At 57.8% G+C, this 14323-nt stretch overlaps 6 protein-coding genes across 6 annotated transcripts; 5 read left to right on the top strand and 1 right to left on the bottom strand.

The window, feature by feature from the left end:
• The first annotated feature begins 509 nt into the window (after positions 1-509).
• TRAVEDRAFT_29997 (uncharacterized protein) lies at positions 510-1696 on the top strand. The gene is made up of 3 exons (XM_008041881.1): positions 510-533; positions 639-1448; positions 1505-1696. The coding sequence occupies exons 2-3, from the start codon at positions 849-851 to the stop codon at positions 1508-1510; spliced, it is 606 nt and encodes a 201-aa protein (XP_008040072.1). The 5' UTR covers positions 510-533; positions 639-848; the 3' UTR covers positions 1511-1696.
• A 539-nt stretch (positions 1697-2235) lies between these two features.
• TRAVEDRAFT_49259 (uncharacterized protein) lies at positions 2236-3667 on the top strand (the record flags this gene model as incomplete). Its single annotated transcript, XM_008042002.1, has 3 exons — positions 2236-2892; positions 2961-3243; positions 3312-3667. The coding sequence occupies 3 exons, from the start codon at positions 2236-2238 to the stop codon at positions 3665-3667; spliced, it is 1296 nt and encodes a 431-aa protein (XP_008040193.1).
• Positions 3668-4662: 995 nt separating this feature from the next.
• Positions 4663-6436, top strand: TRAVEDRAFT_73020 (uncharacterized protein). The gene is made up of 2 exons (XM_008042299.1): positions 4663-4806; positions 5240-6436. The coding sequence occupies exons 1-2, from the start codon at positions 4753-4755 to the stop codon at positions 6116-6118; spliced, it is 933 nt and encodes a 310-aa protein (XP_008040490.1). The 5' UTR covers positions 4663-4752; the 3' UTR covers positions 6119-6436.
• Positions 6437-6736: 300 nt separating this feature from the next.
• On the top strand, positions 6737-8949 carry TRAVEDRAFT_29996 (WD40 repeat-like protein). The gene is made up of 5 exons (XM_008041880.1): positions 6737-6779; positions 6836-6932; positions 6986-7888; positions 7944-8513; positions 8573-8949. Exons 3-4 carry the CDS (start codon positions 7217-7219, stop codon positions 8478-8480), a joined length of 1209 nt encoding a protein of 402 aa, XP_008040071.1. The 5' UTR covers positions 6737-6779; positions 6836-6932; positions 6986-7216; the 3' UTR covers positions 8481-8513; positions 8573-8949.
• Positions 8950-9235: 286 nt separating this feature from the next.
• On the top strand, positions 9236-12354 carry TRAVEDRAFT_29995 (uncharacterized protein). The gene is made up of 4 exons (XM_008041879.1): positions 9236-9987; positions 10054-10405; positions 10464-10571; positions 10637-12354. Exons 2-4 carry the CDS (start codon positions 10083-10085, stop codon positions 12147-12149), a joined length of 1944 nt encoding a protein of 647 aa, XP_008040070.1. The 5' UTR covers positions 9236-9987; positions 10054-10082; the 3' UTR covers positions 12150-12354.
• Positions 12355-13662: 1308 nt separating this feature from the next.
• On the bottom strand, positions 13663-14172 carry TRAVEDRAFT_83638 (uncharacterized protein; the record flags this gene model as incomplete). Its single annotated transcript, XM_008042298.1, has 1 exon — positions 13663-14172. A coding segment is annotated over one exon (510 nt), but the record flags the coding sequence as incomplete, so codon positions are not given.
• Positions 14173-14323: the final 151 nt, after the last annotated feature.

Genomic DNA, 14323 nt, shown 5'->3' with positions numbered 1-14323 from the left:
GTTCTGGGCGGTTCTCGTGCGCAATCGAGCTGATTTGTCCGGATTGACAGCCAACTTGCGCCGAGAACACATCGTGCTTCAGGGTCCCCTTATGGCGTGTAGCGGCGTAGAAGCCAGGATCGTATCGCTCATACGGCATATTTGAATCTCGTGGGCCTCTTACGGTTTGGAGGCGTACGCAAGAACTCTCAAGGGGCATCAGAACTAACCTTTCTAAGATCCGTCGACTTCGGGCGTCCCACTTGTCTCAGAGGACCCACAACGTCTCCGAGATCGATGATATGGACCTTGGGACGCCAAGGAACGCTGTCCGGCGACGGAACATGGGCCTTCACCGCTCCAAGGAGCATGCCTTATGCTTCCGTTCAACCGCAACGTTCGAGGCGTGGCATCGAACGCCCATATGCATGGTGGCTTATAATCTGACCTTCTAGCATGCAGGATAGCGATGAACCCCCCCTCTCGACGCCCACACATCCACCCCTACAATGACGTCAACGCAGCATGTCCTCCCCATGGAAGTCATACAAACCGTACGTGGTCTGGTCTTGCTTCCCTGTCTGTCAATATAACGTGTACACTCCAACAGGGTACAGCTCCTTCTTTGCGTGTACTACGCATCATACTGAAGCACCCTAGTTTTCGAAACTTCCGCCGCCTATGACAAGTCCGAGGGCGCGAAGCTATGCCTCGTGTGCCACACTGCGCAGTACTGGCTCCTTCCCATCCTCTACCACACCGTCGTCCTCTCTTCCTCGGCCGCTATCGAGCGTTTCGCCGCCTCCATCACCGGCACGAGGCCGAGCGCTAGCAACGCCCCCCTGATCGAACTCAAACCTTCCGCCCTCATGCGCAAGCTCTGGATTGGACCGACCAGCAGCATCGACCAAGCCGACCTCTCCTACAACTCCCTCGCCTGGCCCGTTCCGCGCATCTGCGCGATCCTCGCCCTCTGCCAGTCTCTCCACGCGCTCGCGATCATGAACGTCCACCAGAAGTCGTGGCCGCGCCTCGCGCTCGACATCCCGCGCGGCGTGCGCGCGCTCTGGATCGGGCCCGTGCACGGCAAGGCGGACTGGCGGTACCTCCCGTGCGCGCCGAGCGCGCGCGAGTTCCTCACGATGGACACGTACATGACCGAGGACGAGCTGCGGCAGATCGTGCGCTCCCCGAGCATCCGTCGCGTGCGCCGCTTCTTCTCGAAGCCGGTGGGCCTCGGCGCGCTGCAGCAGCTCGGGTGCGTCGAGGACGCCCGGGGGCTGGAGAAGCTCGAGATTGTGTGTTGCAGCAATTCGAAGGAGGCGGCCGCGGCAGCTTTGGAGGAGGCGCTTCAAACATATCGGTACGAGCCGACGCCACACGTCGCGCTCATACCTAGCTCCCACATGTACAAAGGGCGCTGCGACCCACTCGCGCTCCTCCATGACGACTGGCTCAGTGCCACACGTGTACGTTGTTGATCATAGCTGGTATGTGTCGCATGATATTTATTCATCTTCTATAGGTATAGCTGTTGCGACAAGAGTCGTAGCGCTCTTGTCTAGATAAGGTTCCAGAGCAGCAGAATGAGTGTGACAGCATGCAGATATATATCAGCGTATGTGGCATATAGGTAATCTTGCCCATCATATGTCATAGACTCGACTGTAAGGCAGAGCCCCGGGTCCCTGGTCGCTGTAACGACGGCGTGTTTTACAAGCCAGCACTGCAATCATGTCATTCAAGGCCTTTGCCATATGGCCGCTCAGGGAGGTGCGCACTCGACTGATATCAAACATCGATCCGAACGATATACTTATAATTACACGGACAGCTATAGTACGCCAACGAAGCTGACGCTCACGTTTCCCTTCCATGCACCACGACGCTTGAGTGCCTTGCGTGGTAACATCGTGGGATATCTATGCTATCCTACGATCTCCAAGCTTAGTATGTGCAAATTCTGTTTCTCTCAAGCCCGAGTTCGTTCGTTGCAATAGGCTGACTGGCTGGACAACACTTCATGCCCTCCATCATGACTGTATCGCCAGCGCAGAGCCACTGGAAGTGTTTGACAGTTCGGGACCAAATCGACGCCCTTATGAACCTACGCTGTGCGTATCAGCTCAGTCAGATCGGACTCGGACTGTCTATTTCGCCCTCCTTATGTGAAGTCTACCATCATGCCCTTGCCTCTCCCTCCTCCACCCGTCACCTTCTCCACCCTACAGATACAAACGTGATCTAGGTCTCCGCATGTTCTGGAACACTGCCAGAATATGGCCGGCACCCCTGCTGCTCTACTATGCCACATCTAGCCTTGGTCAAAGTTCATCTAATCGTACAATCGACGACCAAAAGGGCGATCCTGTCACCGGCTTCATTCCGACCTATCTCCCCAACGATAGGTGGAACATCGGCCAAACATGTGCCACCTGCGCCGTCAAACCTAGTGCTCTCATCGACCCAGGCCGGGTTTTCGACGGGACGTGGCATGACACGACGCACTACGGGCAAACCGATGCCAACATGAGCGTCCAGATCGACTTCACGGGCACCGCCGTCTATATGTATAACATACTCGTCAATATCGTGGCCGGTCCTCAGACATCCCTCACAATGCTTCACTTCTATCTCGACGGGGATCAAGTCGGCACGTTCACCCATGACCGCGATGACACGACCGAGGTCATCTACAATGCGCTGGTCTATAAGAATACATCTTTGTCAAACACACCGCATTCTCTTCGCGCTGAAGCATCAGGTGCCCAAAGCATCCTATATCTCTTCGACTACGTCATCTATACAGTGGAAGACAATGTGGAATTTTCCTCTCAAGGACCGACAACATCGCTGCCATCGCCAACATCGTCGTCGTCCCTAACATCGGCATCGCCACAGCCGTCTCCAGAGGTAAGTCGCCGCCACAGTTGCTGATGTGTGGACAGGCCCATTAGCAGTAACTGACCCAGGCATTGCAGGCATCGACGAGCGTCGGGGCTATTATAGGCGGCGCTGTAGGAGGGTTTCTAGTGCTCGGTGTAGTGGCCGTACTGTCGCTCTGCCTACTGTACCGCCGCCGGCGCTCTCGTGACCAGCAGCAGCTGCCCTCACGGGGCGGGTCACCCCGTACGCAAGCCTCGCAGCGGGATGCAGAGAACTCTGACTTTGCGATCACCCCCTACATTGCTTCAGAGGAGTCAAGGTCAATGGATGGTTCATCCGAGAAGTTCCTTGACCTTTTGATAAAGGACAACTTCGCTGGTGAGATGCACCATCGCTGCTTACTTGACACCGAGCATTACAACTGACGATCAAGCCATTTCCGACAGAGACGATCCATACCGCCAGTGCTGCTAGGACCGCTCCCTTTGCGCCCTCAATCGCCACGCGCTCGGTGTCCACCTACGAGTCGAGCATCGCACCGCCGCACACAAACGCCAGTAGTTCGCGCACGGTCGAGCTGGCGCTGCAAATCCAGGCGCTGCAGGCGCAAGTCGCGAACCTCCGTGCGATGCGTGGCGCCGCGCACCCGGCGGTGGACACCCCATCCGACACAGAGCGAAGCTTAGCGGGCGAGCTCGCGGCATTTCGAAGGGAGATGGCGACGTTGCGGGCGGAGCTGGGCGATCAGCAGCAGTACACGGGGATGGCGCAGCTTGATCTCCCGCCGTCCTATGGAGTGTAAACGTCTATCTCTGAATGGGGAGAACTCAGAACGGTAAGTCTGTCTTCACGCTCGTTGGCTTAGGCATGAAATGCTGACTCCTGATCGCAGCGACGGAGACTGGTGCTTTTGTACGTTCTCTTGGATTCACAATGTGTTATTGGTCATTTTGTACAGTCTATGGACGTCGAGTGCAGAGTCTGAGCGAGCTCGTTTCCCCCCACTTCCGACTCAGTTAAGTTGACGAGTCTCTGATGGCTCCCCTGCATCGAAACTGACCCTTACTGAAAGAAGGCGCTTTGTTGCATCATGTTCATAGTACACGCTAAACATGGCGATAACACAATGAACATCATAATCCATTTGACATACGCATAACTTGGTCCGGTATCGAGCAGTAAAGCCCGACGCCATCCCAGTACATACCCTGTACGACCCCGGCGTGTGTTTCCTTTGTCTCCCCTAGGCAGACGATGTGTGATCTATAGAGGGGGGGGACGATCACACTAACGTGTTTCCTGAGAGCCAGGGTCATGTTGTCCCCTCAATATTTGTTCCACGTACGGAATGGCCTAGACCCCCAACTTGCCGGCTGGTGTCAATTCTGCGTCACGATCGATACTCGCTGTCATAGGCTGGCGGACGACGTCGACGGTGAGGTGGTGTTTCACGCTGCATGTCAAACTGCATGCCAACTTCAGCCCGGATCCTTTACTTCAGCGTCTTGTGCATGAAAATTAAGGCTATATTCCATGTCTGTTCTTAGATTCTTGCACACTTTAGAGACGTGGTTGTGTTTGAGCTCCCCCATTGCTACGTGCACATCGACCGTGCCCAGACCACCGTGGCGGCTGGCGGACGTCACTGGATGAGCGGCGCGGCGAGGGGGCGCCGATGTGCGAGTGCCAGCCACTGTGGCGCCAATTGCCGCCAAGCCTGGCGTTGTTTGTACATGTTTTCCTAGCGACGCCCAACCAGCTTTCCTCGTTCCCCGACTTGTCCAGGTTCGCCATTCTCTTCGCCCCGCCGTCCTCGCCGTCGCCGCCCTCGTCCTCGCCGACATTAAAGAACACGTCCACTCCTTGCGCGTATCCTACACCTTCGCCATGAAGTCTATTGCAGCAGTTACGCTCTTCGCGTCGGTCGTCCTGGCCCAGTCGGTGAGCATCTCATCTTTTCGGCCAGTGGAATGTCAAATCTCGCGGGCAAGGAGGAGCTGGCAAACGGGGAATCGGTGTTTCATCTCAAAGGTTTATCATATCGACGGCATATCTTGAAGGGGGTGTCAAATGCAGACAGATGATATAGTGCGCCATTGGCGCTGCCATCTACCCTCTCCTTGTGGCATCAACTATGTCGTATGCGTCCTCGATGAGCACTAGCTTTTCGCACCTCTGCAGCTTCAAGCTGGGGAATTCGCGTTCTTCAGTTTAGCACTGCAATGCCAACTCTCGATACCTCCTCCCCCCGGCATGTTTGACTCACAAACTTGTCTTTGACAAAGTTTCACCTTCCATGCTCGTAACTTATACGAACTGCCGCCTCTCCTACACAGTTATGGAGCTCCTACTCATGCCACACTCCTTTTTACAGTCCTCTCTCATTCCTTCGGGAATCAGCACTCAGTGCTCGACCTTCCTGAGCACGTTCGACAAGGACAGCTCGCTCTCCACCTGCACCACGTCCCTCATCTCCGCCACCTCCTCGTTTGCGCCTAGCACGAACGCGTCCGCGGCGACCACTACCCACTCCGCCTCCTCCATCAGCGCGGCGCTGAACAGCGTGTGCTCCACCGCCTCCACCTGCCCTGATACCTCGGTCCGCCAGAACCTCGCAGACTTTTACACTGCGTGCGGCCCCGAACTCACCACGAGCGCAAACAAAGACGTGATCAAGATTTACGACGTTCTCTACGCGATCATCCCTCTGCGGCAGGCGGTCTGCTCCAAGGCTGACAACGGCCAGTACTGCGCCACCCAAATCGCGGCCAACTCCACCGCCTCCTCGAGCACGCTCTCGGCTATCTCGAAGTTCGTCTCGTCGGGCGGGGTGTCGCTCACTCGTCGTGCGACCACCCAGTCCGTCGTGGCCGTTTCGCCCAACGCCACGACGTTCGCGACCAACAACCTCCTCTTCTTGATGCTCCTCCCCACCACGCCCGAGGCGTCGCTGTGCACTTCGTGCACGCGCAACGTCCTCACGCCCTACATCAGCTTCGAGTCATCCACCCCCTACGCTCCCGGCCTGTCTAACTCCGTCCTCCTATCCGGCCAGACTGCCCTCTACGCGGCGGTCAAGTCCACGTGCGGTGACAGCTTCCTTAACGGTGCCGTTGCGGCCGCGGCTGGTCTCTCTGGCGGTATCGTTGGTCAGGTGTCGACGACGGACGGAGCTGCTAGCCTTGCGATTGGCACCGGTGCCGTGGGTGCGATCGTGGGTGCGATCGCCCTCGCGTTCTCTGCAGCGCTCTAAGGCGGAGGAGAATCAGGAGATGTGGAAGTTGTTTTAGAGTATGCTCTTTCTCCGTGATCCTTCGGTATCGCGAGTCGCTATTTGATGTTAGTATACCCCGTAGTGTTGTTGCGTTCAATTGAGTCGAGTAGGGCAGTCGCCAGTAAAACACGGCCGATTTCCGGACACGTCCTATGAAAGCAAAATACTGTTAGAAGTGCTCCTTGGGTATCGCACAACTCTTTTAATGTATGCCCCGGCCCTCCAGAACATCTGCTGTGGCTGTCAGTAATACCGTCGAAGTTGCCTCCACTTCGAACTACTTAATATTTGCCTTCCTCATCTCCAAACTGCAGCCTGCCGTTGAGAACATGTTTAAAAATTGAGGGACTTCTCATGACGGCGTAGCCGAGCGGTTAACACGTTTGCGGGCAATCAATGCAGTGCTTTGGTTCGAGCCCCCCGGAACTAGCTTTTCCTTTTTGGGACATGACGCGACGGTCACATGATCTGCCGCCTATTTCCCCGGACTCTCAGCGGGCGCCTAAACAGGTTTATCCTTGATTCTCGCCACCACGGTCTGCCTCTCATCCTCCCCTCATCTCCCACATCGCTATCGCCTCTTTGCCTCTGGCGAACGTTAAGAGATGTCGTGGGTACACGGAGGTATCCCCTTTCAGCGGTACGTGGTGTTTCCGCACCTATAGAACCCAAACACGAAGCTGAGACCGGCAGCAGAAAACGCACTCTCAGCTCGTTGGACGATGATGAGTCCAACGCCAGTAAGCGGCTTCGTCGCCAATCTACGCTTCCATTTGACACACCGTTAAGCACTGTGAGTGGAAGGAGGGTTCAGACGCGTCTTGTGGCTAACGACACGTCGCCCAGCTCTCCCCGGGCTCTTCACGGGCAGGGCCGTCCCGAACGCGATCCCTCATGGAAGAAGGTCACGACGAGCTCGTCCGAGCAATTCACTCTAGTCCTCGACGCCCTCGTTTGAGCGGAGCAGGGTCATTCGCATACTCGAACTCGCCCTCACGGGCGTCATCCATCGCAGGCGACGGTATTGGTTCCGGATTCGACCTGATGAGAACAAACTCCATCAGCGGCCGTCAGTCGATGACCCCCGGGGAACCTTCCTATGCTCCCCACTCCGCGTACCACGTTCTGCGTTCGGTCAACAACATCGACTACGCGGTCGCTCCGGTTGCCGGCGATGCAGCCGACGCCGCGCCGGCCTCGCCGGTGAGCTGGTCCCAGTCGAACGCCGTGGTTTTTGGACGCGGGAACCGCGTACATTACAAGAACATGGCGGACACAGAGGACGTCGCACAACAGCTATGCAAAGTTACAAGCAGCCTCGGCAATTTGCGTCTGGTCCAGTGCGGGGGAAAGGAGCAGCCGAACGTTGTAGCGCTCGCAACCTCGAACGGTTGGGTCCAGCTGTGGGACCTCGTCGCTAAGAAGATGTTGATGAACTGGCGCATGAAGAGCGCGACGTCGTTGTGTTTCGGCGAGAACATGCTCACCATCGGCGACGAGAAGGGTACCCTGCGGCATTACGACCCCCGCGCGACCGACTCTACCAAGCTGAAGGAACAGCTGAAGAAGGTGACCCGTCATCAGGGCCGCATCCTCAACGGCGCCTGGAAGGAGGATGGCAAGTTCCTCGCTACTGGCGACCAGAATGGACTCGTACTCTTGTGGGACGCGCGTCGGCCCCGTGTTCCGCTTGAGGTCGGCGAGATGGTCCAACGTCGTCGGAAGATGCAGCACGTCGGGGCGGTTACGGTGGGTTTCCTGATTGGTGTGCTCTGTGATCGATGTGGCTCATGTCGGCGTGCAGGCTCTTGCGTGGTGCCCCTGGCAAAGCAAGTACCTGGTCACGGGCGATTCCGCGGCCGACGGGACTGGAACAATCCGCGTTTGGGATGTCAATGCGGTCGACGACAACGCAACCTCGGTATCCGAGTGGCCAACGAAGATCGAGCTCGACGCTCAGGTCACCTCCCTCCACTTTTCACCTCACATCCGCGAGATGTTGAGCACCCACGGTCCAGGCAAAATTGCCCCAGCACCCACGACCCCCTCTACACCCATCACTCCGATCGACGATCCATTCGGGGCCAGCATATCTGTCCACTCCGATCCCTTCATCTCGCGCATCAGTAACTCCGTCGTCGTGCACCAGTTCCCTACGATGCGCCGTGTGACGACCGTGGCCGTCGCGAAGAAGAACATTGCGGGCAGCGTGTTGAGCCCCAACGGTCACCGCATCGTCTTCGCGGTGCCAGAGGAGTCGCAGCTGAAGGTGTGGGACGTATGGGGGAAGTTCAAGGCGCCGAAGCCTCCGAGCTTGTACGAGGTGTGCGCGATCCGGTAGAGTCCTAGAGTGAACCGGACGGCGATCACACAGGCAAGTCCGGCTTCTGTGTGTGTGTCCAGAGTATTTGCTAATCTCGTCGTGTTGCTCAGGTTTATTACGTGCCGCCGGCCCAGGCTATTCTCTTATCATGCATCACAGCGTCACCGCCTCACGAATCGGTAAGTCCTTGTTTTTAATCATGTAACTTATTATGTAGCCATCTACGATGTATAATGCTCCCCCGCGCGCCGCGGCGGTACCATGGTGTTATGTGTACGCGTAAGATACGCGCAGTCGGTGTACTTGTCTTCCCTTCTCCCCCATCGCGTTCCCCCCACCCGCGGCCGAGTAGTAGCATGTGTTGTGTCAGGAGAACTTTCCCAGTCTATCGTTGTGGCGATCAGGATATGGATTCCTTGTAGGAGTTGCGCGTTGTCGAGAAGTCGAGTAGTGGTGGAAGCATACCGAGAATGATGATGATGATGCCTCGAAAGAAGTAGCTGGGTGCCTTGCGTGATGTAGCATTGCGACGCAAGTTGGGATGTGGCCTTCCGCATCGCTATCTCTAACGTGTTGCGCAATGCGTCGTACGTTGTCGTACATTCAGACTCTTTACGGTGCCATGGAACCCGAAACCGGCGAAGTTGTTTGCGGTTGTGGGTCCATAGTTTTGCGCCGCTCGATCAGCCGTGGGGCGCCTCTCGTCTTTCACCCTAACCACCACCTCTCCCCCAGTGCGCGGTGTACCATTCGCTCACAGCCTTACGCTACCGTCTTTGACCGACCTTATCCAACTCCCTTCAAGTCCTCCACATTCATGATATTGATCGCAAGCCAAAATAATCACAGAACGCTCACACAGCCGCAGTGATGGTTTGATCAACGGCCTGACGCTATCCCTCTTCCTCGTCCGCATTGATGCCAGAATGTTGACCAAAGGATGCACTACTCGCGCAAGATTAACAGTTATTGTTAGCTTCGCCCACCACGACCGCCGGCCTAGCCTCCGCGGGCTATCACCCACCGTGGATGGCGGAGAGACGGCCGTGATCCGTCTTCGAGCCAGTGCATCATGGACGCGCGATGATGCGCGTTGGTGCGAAGTCCACTCGCATGCCTGGGGCTTACGCGACACTGCGGAGGTGATGCACCCGGGAGGGACGGATGTGTATCACGGCGCGTGCGAGCCCGCGCTCCTCGCGCACCTTCGACGAGGTCGTCCATCTCGTCTGGTCACTCCGGCGGGGCTCCCTTTCGCTTTCGACGACAGGCTGGCCTCCTCCCCCTCGCCGCTCTTCCTTCGCTGCTCCCGGTGAGCCCTGCTTTGCTTCTTGGGCTGGTCTCGGACGCGTCCGTTCGTTTCGCTTTCGTTGCTGTCCGCCGTTCCTCTTTGTTCGCTCCTCGCGCGGCTCGGTCCTCGGTGGAGTGTGGTTGGAGAACGTCACGGTCCTCTTTAACGTCGCTCAAGAACAAGCTTTATTCCCTTCTCCGTGTGGATATTGGACCCTTTTCTGCATCTCTGTTTGTGAGTGGTCAAATTCGGACAGCGTTATCGCGTGTCTCATCAGAGTATCTCCGGTTGGCAAACCAGAGCCTTCCGTTTGACGACCTTTGCTTTCGATGTCTGACTCTACGAACGACACTCCCTTGGATCCCAGTTCCTCGCCCGCGTCCCCTGACCCTAATTCAAACGGTTCGGATACGAACCCCACGGACCCTGATCTCGCGGATCCGAACTTGAACAACCCGGACCCCAACGCTGGCAGCCCAGTCGACCAGGCTGGTGATGGCACGAACACCGACCCGACCTCTGGAGCTACCGGAGACCCGACGGACACTTCAGCTCAGGATGGCTCCGACGCTGGCAATGCCGATGGGACGCTCCCGCCCAATGGTGTGAGCACGCCTTTGCCGGGCATTCCGCCTCAAACTGCGCTTCCGATGTGAGTAGAATACACTTACTTGTTGACTCGAGAGCCTGGTCTGAACATCCTGCGCTAGTCCCACGCCGGTGACTTTGGGGAGTAGCCCGTCTTCCACTCCAAATGCCCTTCCCGATAATGGCAGCAATGGCAGCGATAATCAACCGCATAGCTTAGGTGGCAAGAGGTGAGTTCATCTACCAGTTCATGTAAGTGCACAGTCAAGCGCAAGCTAACCCGTATCATGTCCAGCGATGACAACACCAAGACGATCATCATCGCGTCTTCCGTGAGCGGAGGTGTCGCTCTTATTCTCATCCTGCTCGTGATCATCTTCGTGTACCGCCGGCGCAACAACAAACGCAGGAACGCGGAGTTCGTCGACGCTGTTGCACAACCACAGCTCAAGCGCGGTGATAGCAACGCGACCTGGATCGGGCCGAAGACCGACTCCTCTTCATTCGATGAGAGCAAGCTCGAAGCGGGGAACCGGCACAGTGACGCCAGTATGGAATCCGAGGCCACCACTCTCGCCGACTTCGCGGCCGCACGCGCGAAGTCAGGCGCGTTCAGCACTCCGTCTCATACTCCGCGCCCGTCCTTGGATAAGATCAAGACCCAGGTGGAGCCCATGGTCCCGAGCGACCCCTTCGAGCGGCCGCGCCTCTCCATCGTGGAGAAGCCCAGCACCTCCCTCGACCAGTCAGCCCCTCATCCGGTACCCGCTCCGCGCAAGCGGAAGAGCGGTGCTCCCACGATTCGTATCAACTCGAACAGCACCTTCAACGGCTCCGTGGAGATCGAGCAGGGCTACGCGATGGGCCCGCAGTCGCCCGGATCGCCCATGCTGCCGCTCGTCACGCCCATCGAGCCCCCGGCCGGCTGGCGTCCTATGTCGTACATGCGCGCGCCGTCGCGCCGCGACTCGATGGTCTCGCTCTCGCGCCAGTCTTCCCGGGCGTCCTCGCGCAACTCGCAGGTCTTCGAGCCGACGGACACCCAGAGCCCGAAGAGCGGCATCAAGGGGACGTTCTCCGCGCTCGCGAAGAAGCGCCGCTCGCGCGCGGACAGCATCGACCCGTTCCGCAAGTCCGCCGCCACGATGATGGCCGCCGCGCGCCGCAAGTCGCGCGCGGAGAGCATTGCATCCAGCCGTCACAACGGGGGCGCGCCCGGTGCCCGGCGTAAGTCTCGTGCGGAGAGCATCGCGCCACCGACTACCCCGGGCGGCCGTCGCAAGTCCCGCGCAGGCAGCATTGCCCCGCCCATGACGCCGCGCCGCAGGTCCCAGGCGGCGCAGCGCGTCGAGAGCGCCGTCTTTGCATCTTCCCCAGTCGAGTTCATCGGCCTCCCAAAGACACCCCGTACCCCCACTGCCGCCGCACGGCGTTCCCGCGGGGCTGAGCCCCGGACGCCCGTGGCGCGCACACCGCACACCCCCAGCGCCCCGCGCGAGCTTCCGACCCCTGTTCCGCGCGAGCCGCGCACACCTGCTACAGCGCGGACGCCCCGCACCCCGGCCACCTCGCGCGGCGAGCCCCGCACGCCCCGCACGCCTGGCGGACACCCACGAAGGCCCTCGGCAAGCGTGCCCCGCACCCCGACGTCGCTCGACGACGCGGTCGCGTGGAGCACGGTACCCTTGCCGCCGATCCCGGCTGAGCCGCGCCCGCTCCCACAGGTGCCGATGTCGGCGCGCGCCGAGCTGCGCTTGTCGGGCCTCTCGCGAACGCTGTCTGAGGTGTCGAGGGAGTCCCCGATCTGATAGGTCGCAGATGACCTGTTATGTTGGCGACTGTGGCGTATGGAGCCTTGGTTGGGCTCTTGTAGGACTATATACGCGTATGACATTCACGAGCGTGGATTTTGTTGTACGAGTATTATGCTCGATGGGTTTGCCGCTGGGATGGTGTCGGCTTTACTGCTCAAAACCGGACCGGGTTGTGCAGTATGTTAAAAACTTGCTGCGCTCGCTATGTGGCCATGTTATGCAGTAAAGCGCCTATTCTAAGTAAGGGTCAGTTTCGACCATGCAGTGGACTCGTCAGATAGTCCACTCACCTGAGACCATCATTGTCGTTTGTATAGTCCGGGGGAGTGGGGGGAAATGGCCCTCCTTCGAAGAGTAAGTACTGACAGATCTGCTTGCTGTGACGGTTCCGCTCTTGAATATGATAACGAACTTAGTATCCCAGACTGCGCACCCAACGTCCATAGACTGTCGTACAAAGTGACCAGTAAAATATTATAAGATCAAGAAATCCTTTAAGATACCAGTCTCCGTCGCTGCGCACAGGAATCAGCACTCTATGTTTAAGCCAACAGGCATGGAGACAGACTTACCGATCTCCCCGAGATAGACGTTTACACTCCATAGGACGGCGGGAGATCAAGCTGCGCCGTCCCCGACGCCCGTGTACTGCTGCTGATCGCCCAGCTCCGCCCGCAACGCCGTCATCTCCCTTCGAAATGCCGCGAGTTCGCCCGCTAAGCTTCGCTCTGTGTCGGATGGGGTGTCCACCGCCGGGTGCGCGGCACCACGCATCGCACGGAGGTTCGCGACTTGCGCCTGCAACGCCTGGATGTGAAGCGCCAGCTCCACTGTGCGCGAGCTACTGGCGTTTGTGTGCGGCGGTGCGATGCTCGACTCGTAGGTGGACACCGAGCGCGTGTCGATTGAGGGCGCAAAGGGAGCGGTCCTAGCAGCACTGGCCGTATGGATCGTCTCTGTCGGAAATGGCTTGATCGTCAGTTGTAATGCTCGGTGTCAAGTAAGCAGCGATGGTGCATCTCACCAGCGAAGTTGTCCTTTATCAAAAGGTCAAAGAACTTCTCGGATGAACCATCCATCGACCTCGACTCCTCTGCAACAACGTAGCGAGTCGTCGCAACGTCAGAGTTATCTGCGTCCCGTTGCACTTGCGTAGCGACCGACCCGCCTCGTGAGGGGGACTGCTGCGGGCCACGAGAGCGCCGTCGGCGGTACATTAGGCAGAGCGACAGTAGGACCACTGCGCTGAGCACCACAAACCCTCCTACAACGCCGCCTATAATAGCCCCGACGCTCGTACTAAGAGGATGCTGTTGATTTGGCTGCGATGTATTACTTTGAAGCAGTGCTGTCGACGACTGTAATGTCCGGGTCAGTTACTGGGTCTGTCCATCTATCAGCAATCGTGACGACCGCTTACCTCTGGAAACGGCTGTGATAGCGATGTTGGGGACGGCGACGACGTTGTCGGTCTTTGAGAGGAGGAGGATTCTACATTGTCTTCCACCGTATAGATGACGTAGTCGAAGAGAAAGAGGATGTAATCGGCGCCAGATGCTTCAGCGACAAGAGAATGAGGTGTGTTTGACAAAGACGTATTCTTGTAGACCAGCGCATTATAGATGACCTCGGTCGTGTTATCGCGATCATGGGTGAACGTGCCTACTTGCTCCCCGTCGAGATAGAAGTGAAGTGTTGTGAGGGATGTCCGAGTACCGGCAACGGTATTGACGAGTATGTTATACATATAGACGGCGGTGCCCGTGAAGTCGACCTGGACGCTAATGGTGGTATCGTTTTGTCCGTAGTGCGTCGCGTCATGCCACGTCCCGTCGAACACCTGGTCTGGGTCGATGAGAGTACCAGATTTGACGGTGCAAGCGGTGCATGTTTGGCCGATGTTCCACTTAAAATCGCGGGGAAAATAGGTAGGCATGAAGCCAGTGACAGTATCGCCCTTTTGGTCGTCGATTGTACGATTGGATGAAGTTTGACCAAGGCTAGCCATGACATAGAGCAGAAGGGGTGCCAGCCATATTCTTGCAGCGTTCCAGAACATTGCGGAGAGTTGAGCACGTTTGTACCTGTAGGATGGAGAGGATGAGGGGAGGAGGAGGGACGGGACAAGGGCATGGTGGAGGCCGGGGGGGCGGGGGGTCGCAAGTGGA

Source organism: Trametes versicolor (assembly GCF_000271585.1).
Source record: "Trametes versicolor FP-101664 SS1 unplaced genomic scaffold TRAVEscaffold_8, whole genome shotgun sequence".
Taxonomy (NCBI): Eukaryota; Fungi; Basidiomycota; class Agaricomycetes; order Polyporales; family Polyporaceae; genus Trametes; species Trametes versicolor.
Note: the sequence above shows the minus strand (reverse complement) of the source record. Positions and strands in the feature narration are given on the sequence as shown.